Here is a 9044-nt window from a genome sequence, read left to right as displayed (position 1 = left end):
GAAGCACATAAAAATTTAATTTTTAGAAGGTCCCAATCATCTGGCTTCTCTTCTGCTGTTGGTGCATTTTGAATTAAAAAGCATCAATTCTTCTTTAGTCTTCCTTATTCATTGTCCAGCTTTCACATACATGTGATGTGAATGAAAATGCCACAGGCTGGGTTATTTTCAGAGATATCTTTGTTCTTCAGCACTTTAAAGAGGTCTTTTGCAGCAGTGCAATGTGTCGTCTGATATCTTAACTGCTGCTTCCATTGCTGTTGATTGTGGATCAAAGTAATATGACATATTTGACTTTAATCTTTTCTCCATTTATCATGATACTGCTAATTGGTTTAGTTATAAGGATTTTTGTTTTCTTTATGTTGAAGTATAAGTGACTGTTTTCTTAATTTTCATCAGTAAGTGCTTCAAGTCATCTTAACTTTAAGCAAGCAATGTTGTGTCGTCTGCATATCGCAGATTGTTAATGAGCCTTCCTCCATTACTAAAGCCATGCTCTTCTTTATATAATACAGCTTCTTGGCTTATTTGCTCAGCATACAAATTGATTAAGTATGGTGAAAGGCTACAAACCTGACACACTCCCTTCCTAAGTTTAAACCACACAATATCCCATTTTTTTCTGTTCAAATGACAGCCTCCTGGTCTATGCACAGGTTCCTCATGAGCACAGTTAAGTGTTCTGGAATTCCCATTCTTCTCAATGCTATCCATAATTTGTTATGACCCACACAGTCGAATGCTTTTCATAGTCAATAAAACACAGGTAAATATCTTTCTGGTATTCTTTGCTTTCACCCAAGATGTGTCTGACATCAGCAATGATATTCCTCCTTCTAAACACCCTTCTGAACCAGCTTGTATTTCTGGAAGTTCTCTGTCAATATACTGCTTCAAACATTTTTGAGTTATCTTTAGGAAGATTTTTCTTGCTTGTAATATTAACAACATTGCTCGATAATTTCCACATTCTTTGCATCATCTTTCTTTGTAATGGATGCAAATATGGATCTCTTCCAGTCACTTGTCCAGGTTTCTGTCTTCCAAGTCTCTTGTCATAGAAAAGTGAGTGTGTCCAGAGTGGCATCTGTTTGTTTAAGCATCTCATTGGGTGTTCTGCCAATTCCTGAAGCCTTGTTTTTTGCCAAATCCTTCAGTGCAGCTTCGATTTCTTCCTTCAATACCATTGGTTCTCAATCATAATCCACCTCCCAAATGGTGAAATTAGCATGCTTATAGGCTAAAATAATTAAAATGTAGTCAATTTACCCTATATCCTTATTATTTGGGCCAAGAAAAGGAGCTCTATAGAAAACGAAATGTGTTTTCAGCTGCCTCTCCCTCAAGATAAGAGGATGAAAATATGTCTTTTGTTTTTTACGTATTTTATCTTTTTTTTTTTTCCATTCTGCACACCTTTCCCCTCCCATTCCAAGTTTTCCACATTTCGTTTTCACAGGCATCTGTGTTTTGGGAGGATTTATGACAACATACTTTAGCCTAGATCCTTGTTAGTTATCTTGTATATTTTCTCATATAACAAATGATACTGATTGTTTAATGTGTACCAATCACAGTTCTAAACAGTAAACAGAATTTCACTTTTATAAAAAATTAGGCAAGCATTGGGAAGAGGAGAACCCATTTCTTTCTTTCAATAACCCTGCAGTTTTTGCATTACTATCTTTGTTCTGTAGTTGCATTAACCAAGACTGAACAACTTAAAATCAATCTGGTTAAAGTATCATCACTTCAAACTATTTGTAATTAGCCTTCCATAAAACCTCCCTACACCAAAGTTTCTTCATAGCATTTTTCACTTCTGTATTTCTCAGTGTATAAATCAGGGGATTTAACATGGGGGTGACACTGGTATAAAATACAGCCACCATCTTATCCTCAGCAAAGGTAGTATTAGGGCGCATGTATATGAAAGTACAGGGACCAAAAAACATGATGACGACAGCAATGTGGGAGCCACAAGTGGAGAGAGCTTTGCGCCTGCCTTCTGCTGACTGCTTTCTCAGGGACAGTAGGATGACAGTGTAGGAGATTAACAATATCACAAAGCCTCCCAGGGAAAAAGTCCCACTGTTGGCTGTGTCAACAACACCAGCAATAGAAGTGTCTGTGCAGGCCAGTTTTAGCAAAGGGTGGATATCACAAAAGTAGTGATCAATCTCATTGGGTCCACAAAAGGAGAGCTGAAGCACAGAAAGCAGCTGGATAATGGTGTGTACAAACCCACCAACCCAGACCACCAGCATTATTTTGTTGCATCTGCTCTGGTCCATGATGGTCATATAGTGCAGGGGTTTACAGATGGCTACATATCGATCATAGGCCATTGCAAGAAGGAGGAGGATCTCACTGGATCCAAAGAAATGCACCCCAAAGAGTTGCAAAGTGCACCCCACATAGGAGATCGTTTTTCTCTTGGATAATAGGTTAGCAATCATTTTGGGAGTTACAGCTGAAGAGAAACAGATGTCCATAATAGACAAATGATTGAGAAAGAAATACATAGGATACTTAAGAAGCTTGCCCATCCTCACAGTCAGTATGATGAGAAAATTTCCCAGAAGAATAGTTATATAGAAGAAAGAAAACACCACAAAACAAACTCTTTCCACCTTTGGGTTTTGAGAAAGTCCCCTAAAAATGAACATAGTTACATTATTCATTTTCCCAATGAAATTATTCCAGGAGCTCAAGTTCCTGAGGAAATTAAGTTGTCTGAAAAAAATAAAATAAAAAGGACCAATAGCATTATTTCTATTTTAGAGAAGAATAGATAATCACAGTTATTGACAATGAAAGATAGGTACTTACTGCTGTGTGGCACGGATAGTCAGAGAAAGTGAAGTTTATATATTCTGCCTGCCATCCTTCATTCCACAGTCCATTTATTCTCTTCAGATGAAGAAACAAAGTCCAGTGAGATCAAGCAAATGCACAAAGTCGCCCATCAAGGGATAAGTTCCCTCTCTCTTGCCATTTGCTAAGAATTATCATTTATTTATTTTAAACCTTTGCTTAGTTTTATTTTATATAAGCACACACACTTATTTTAAAATAACCTCTGTGTTTGGGGTCCTTGTACGGTGCAAAGAGCTAAAGTGCTCAGGTGCTAACCAAAAGGTGGGAGATACATGTCCACTAAGAAGCACCTTGAAAGGAAGGCCAGGCAATCTCTTTTCAAAAAATCAGCCGTGGAAAACCCTGAACTAGTGAAAACTATCTGCTTAGAGCATAACTCTCTTTAAGGAACTATGGGATCAAATTTACAACAGCAAGTTGAAAATTAGTTAGTAAACATAGGGGACAATGAGTTTATGCCAATTAGGGAGGAATAACTCAGAAAAGAGATTGGGAATGGTTGTACAACTCAAAGAATGTAAGAATGACACTGATTTCCACGTATCAAAGCTGTTGAATTAATGCTTGTTTATCTGTGCATATTCATAACAACTACAAAATAAATAACATCCAAACAAACAACACAAAAAAATCCTGTGAAGCACAGTTATACTCTAACACACAAGGACCCACCCTAAGTTAAATAGAACTCTTCAGAAAAATATATGGTCTGTTTTGGGGTACAATTTATATATCTGGAGAAATTCGTCTCTGGTTTACAATAGAAATGAAGGCCTAAGCCTACAATTTCCCTTCTGAATATGAACATGCCTGTGTGTCACATTCACCAGTGTGCTCAGGTAATAGGGACTAGTGACCTCAACAGGTTCTCTTACTTACGAAACTTGGATTTTTATATGTATTTGTTTATGGTCTCTTCTTAATGTCCAACTGGTCTGATATTTTATCATACTTGGCTAGCTTGCATGTTCCTTTGAGACTGGAAGCTATGCCACTGGTATTTCAGATACCTGCAGGGCCATCCAGGGTTGTCAGGTGTAAGCAGAGCATCAAACCTAAGGCTGACTGTGAACAAGAACATGGCTATCCATTCATATAGTACAAGCAAACTTTATGAACAGGAGTGAAATTTTGTCTGGTATATTGGGCCGGAAAATGAGCCCCTCAGGTTGAATGGCAATCAAAACACAACTAGGGAAGTGCTATCTGCCCAAAGTAGTGTCTACCTATGTAACTTTGATGGGCTTAAACTTTTGGGACCTTCTTTTGCTGTTGGGAAGACTGAAAATGGGAAGAAACAGTTGCACACATTAATTAAAAATCATAATGTGTAATGTACAAAATATGAATCTGGGAAAATTGGAAATTTACAAAAATGAAATGCAATGCATAAGGATTGATATCCTAGGTATTAGTGAGCTGAAATGGACTTATATTGGCCATTTTTAATCAGATGACCATATCTACTAGGCCAGTAATGACAAATTGAGAGGAATGGCATCACACCCATTATTAAAAAGAATGTTTCAAATCTATCTTGAAGTATGATATTGGCAATGATGGGATAATATCCATATACTTGCAAGATAGGCCAATTAATAACACTATTATTCAAAATTGCATACCAAACAATCAAGCTAAATATGAAGAAATGAAAGATTTTTACCAACTTCTGCAGCATGAAAATGACCAAACATGCAATCTAGATGTATAGATAATTATATATTATTGAAATGTGAAAGGTAAAAAAGAAAAAATGAAGATTCATCAGTAGTTGGAAATAGGGCCTTGATGTCAGAAATGGCACCACTACTTGCATGATAAAGTTTTGCAAGACCAATGACTTATTCGTTACAAATACCTTTTTTAAACAACATAAATGGCAACTATACACATGGACTTTGCCAGAGGGAATACATAAAAATAAAGTCTACTACATCTGTGAAAAAATGTAATGAAGAAACTCAATATCATCACTCAGAACAAGGCATGGTGTTGACTGTGGAACAGAAGAACAGTTGCTCAACTGCAAGTATAAATTGAAGATGAAGAAAATTGAAGAAGTCCACAAGAGCTGAAAAATGACCTTGATTATATTCCAACTGAATTTAGATGTGATGTGAAGAATAGATTTAACTCATTGAACACTAGTAACAGAAGGCTAGACAACTTGTGGGATGACATGTAAAACATTATACATGAAGAAAGTAGAAAGTCTTAAAAAAAAGCAGTAAAGGAAAAAAAAAATAACAAAATGGATGCCAGTAGAGACTGAAAATTGCTCTTAACTACGTGGTAGGTAAAGTGAATGGAAGAATTAATGACATAAAAGAGCTAAACAAGAGATTTCAAAAGGCAGTTCAAGAAGGCAAATTAAATATCATAAAGAAATTTCCAAAGACCTGCAATTAGAAAACGAAAAGGGAACAACACACTTGGCGTTCTTGAAGGTGAAAGAATTGAAGAAAAATTCAAGCCTCAAATTACAATATTGATGGATTCTATGGGCAATATATTGAATGATGCAGGGAGCATCAAAGGAAGATGGAATAAATACACATAGTCATTTTATCAAGAAGAGCTGTTCAATGTTCAGTCATTTCAGGAGATAGCCTATGGTGAAAAGCCAAAGATGTTGCAGTTAGAAGTCCAAGGTTCGCATAGGGCATTAGCAAAAAAACAAGGCTAGGGGAATTGAAGAAATACTCATTGAGATGTTTTGACAAAGGAATGCAGCATTGGAGGTGCTTACTTGATGCCAAGAAAAGTGGAAGACCTTACCTGGGCAACTGACCAGATGAGATTCATATTTGTACCCATTCAAAAAAAAAAAAAAAAAAGTGTTCCAAGAAAATATAGAAATTATAGAACAATATCACTAATGTCACATGCAAGTAAATTTCTGCTGAAGATAATTCAAAAATGATTACAGCAGTATATTTACAGACAAGTGCCAGAAATTCAAGCTGATTTAGAAGAGGACATGGAATGATGGATATCATTGCTGACCTCAGACAGATCTTGGCAAAAAAATACCAGAAAGATGTTTACCTATGTTTTATTTTCTATGCAACTGCATTGGACTCTCTGGATCATAAGAAATTATGGACAATATTGCAAAGAATGAAAATGCCAGAACACTTAATTCTGCCCATGAAGAAACTGTATATAGACCAAGAGGCTGTCATTCAAATACAACATGGTTTAAAATCAGGAAGGGAGTCTGTCAGGGTTGTCCTTTCACCATACTTACTCAATCTCTTTGCTGGGCAAATAATGTGAGAAACTGGACTATATGAAGATGAATGTGGCATCAGGATTGGAGGGAGATACATTGACAACCTGCGATATGCAGGTTATAGAGACTTGCTTGCTGAAAGTGAAGATGATTGGAGGCACTTACTAATGAAGGTCACAGACTACACTCTTCATTATGGATTGCACCTCACCAGAAAGAAAACAAAAATTCTCACAACTGGATCAATGATCAACACCATGATAAATGGGGGAAACAAACAAACAAAATGTTGACATTGTCAAAGATTTCTTTTTAATTGGATCCACAATCAACAGCCATGGAGGAAGTAGTCAGGAAATCAGAATTCTTAATGTGCTAGGAAAATCTGTTATAATAGACTTTTTTAAAGCATTAAAGACAAAGATGGCACTTTGAAGACTAAAGTATGCCTGACCCAAGCTATAGTAGTTTCAATAACATCATATGCACGTGAAAGCTGGACAATGAATAAGGAATACCAACAAATAATTGATGATTTTGATTTGTGGTGTTGGTGAAAAACACTGAAAATCCCATGGACTGCCAGAAGGATGAACAAATCTGCCCTGGCAGAAGTGCAGCCAGAGTGCTCCTTTGAAGCTAGAATGGCCAGACTTTGTCTCACCTACTTTGGTCGTGTTGTCAGAAGGGAAGTATGTCTGGGGAAGGATATCTTGCTTTGTAAAGTGGAAGGGCAGCATAAAAGGGAAAGATCGTCAATGGGATGGATTGAGACAGTGGCTGCAGCGATGGCCTCAAGCATAGCAAGGACTGTGAGGATGGCCCAGGACCAGGCCACGTGCTGCTCTGTGGCACATAGGGTCCCTATGAGTCGGAGCCAACCTGACAGCACCTAACAACAACAACCTGATTAGAAGCTGTTTTACAGTAGGATGTGCTGTGGTGAAGTGGAAAGAGGACCACACTATCCCACCCTGACTCTTAGATAAGGGGCTGCTGTTCATCTTGTAGTTGTTAGGTGCCATCAAGTCAATTTTTGACTCATAGAGATCACATTTGCTGAGGGATTCAAACTGCATTATGGTTTAACCATAGGTAGAGTCGGGGCCGACTCGACGGCACATAACAACAACAACAACAACAAACCTTTTACCATTATCAGGCTTCTGCTTCTCTGTTTCTGATGTGAGAACGTTCCAATTTCACTATCTTCTTTATAATTTTGGTAATTATTTCTACCATGAATTGAATTATTCTATCAGCTTTGAAGAGTTACAAAACCCCCTGGTAGAGAGGCAGAGAGAAGAGAATACAAGGCAATAAGAGAAACCCGCTGGAAACAAAGCAAGACCTATTTGATATGAAAGGATGTGAAGTGAAGTCACGGGTAATTTTTCCATCTTTAAATTCAGAATGTTTGAAGATTTCCCAGGCTTTATTTTGCCTTGGAATTTCAGTCTTTTGTCTGTTGACTGGTGGCAAGGGGATAGCATTGGAGGTGAGTGGGAGAACCATATCCCTGAATCTCACCATCCTTCTGGCATTCTCTTAACCCTTCAAGTTTCATCATAGCTTATATTAGCTCTTCCAGTGTGGGGGAAGAGATGAGCAGTATTATCACTCATAGTCAATAACTAAATATGTACTGAAGTAATCATCACAGAAAGAGCCTTCAAATGGGCATAAGAAGAGGATGGCACTGCTTTTGAATGATGCATCTTCAGTGGTGAAGTTTCATGTCTTCTAGAGAGTCATTGTAGTGTTGGGGTGGGCTGGGATATTTGAGACCTTTTTGATTAAAGGTGTTTTCATGCTGCTTCCACAAAAGATTCCTCTGACTACAGGTTAGTGTGCCTTTGAACAGTATCTTAGCCAATCTTTAAGGACTTTGCCTATGTGAATGAGGCCACAACTCCTCAAGATTCTTATTACGTTTAGAGGAGCAGCTCTAACTGAACTCTGGGGAGTCTGTTGTTCCTTAGCGGAAACATTGTACGTGGCATGACCACTTTTAGGAAACTATGGAGCTGTGTCCTCATGTGTACAGATTAGTTGGTGTTGTCATTACTGGTGTGCCTTTTCTTATGCAATACAAAATAATAATAATAAGTATTACTATCTTCATCATCATCATCATCATCATCAAATTCATATTCAGAGCTTGATTACTTTTCTCTGCTCTTGCATGTGGAATCCTCTTTGGTGTTTTCATCTAATTAAAAAACAATAGCAATAATTTTTCTCCCTCTGAGATCCTGATTTAAGGGAAATCAATCATAGCAGGTTTAGTATCTGTAAATTGGGTCCCTTGCATCTTATGCAGCAAACACTGCACATTTATGTCACACCTGAGTTGTGCACCCATCAGCCACACCAAATGGTGCTAGAGGAGACCTGCTTTGTCCATGGATCAATATCCACCTCCAAGCATCCATTCCTCCCTCACTTTTCTGTGCATTTAATGCCTCATTTCTTTTCGAAATAATGAAATTTTGATAAGCTAACTCTTTTCATAATCATGATACTCTATCACATTGTCATGAATACAAAAAAAAAAAAAACTCACTGCTGTCAAGTCAGTCCCAAATCATAGCAACCATTTCTTGGGTTTCCCAGGTTGTATATCTATGGAAATAGATTGCCCAACCTTCCTTCTGAAGAGTGGCTGGTGGGTTTGAACTACTAGCCTTCTGGTTAGCAGTCTAATGCTTAGTTAGGCACTACACCACCAGAAGTCCTATAGTCATGAATAGGCTAGGTGTAGGTTATTATCTCATTATCATCATTTTAATTTTATTTCCCCCTTACTTTTGAGTACAGTGTCTTGCAAATATATTGAAGATGCTCACAACAATAATAGCAATAATTAATTGAATTTTAATTTCCCACAAAACTTCTATATATATATATATATATATATATA

At 37.3% G+C, this 9044-nt stretch overlaps 1 protein-coding gene across 1 annotated transcript; it reads right to left on the bottom strand.

The window, feature by feature from the left end:
- Positions 1-1760: 1760 nt before the first annotated feature.
- On the bottom strand, positions 1761-7688 carry LOC103210762 (olfactory receptor 4S2-like). The gene is made up of 3 exons (XM_007956676.2): positions 7652-7688; positions 4110-4164; positions 1761-2739 (listed from the first exon to the last, which is right to left on the bottom strand). Exons 1-3 carry the CDS (start codon positions 7686-7688, stop codon positions 1761-1763), a joined length of 1071 nt encoding a protein of 356 aa, XP_007954867.2.
- Positions 7689-9044: the final 1356 nt, after the last annotated feature.

The sequence above is a fragment of the Orycteropus afer genome, unplaced genomic scaffold (assembly GCF_000298275.1).
Source record: "Orycteropus afer afer isolate SDZICR_OR568_19922 unplaced genomic scaffold, OryAfe1.0 scaffold00650, whole genome shotgun sequence".
Lineage (NCBI taxonomy): Eukaryota > Metazoa > Chordata > Mammalia > Tubulidentata > Orycteropodidae > Orycteropus > Orycteropus afer.
This window is presented reverse-complemented; position numbering and strand designations above follow the sequence as displayed.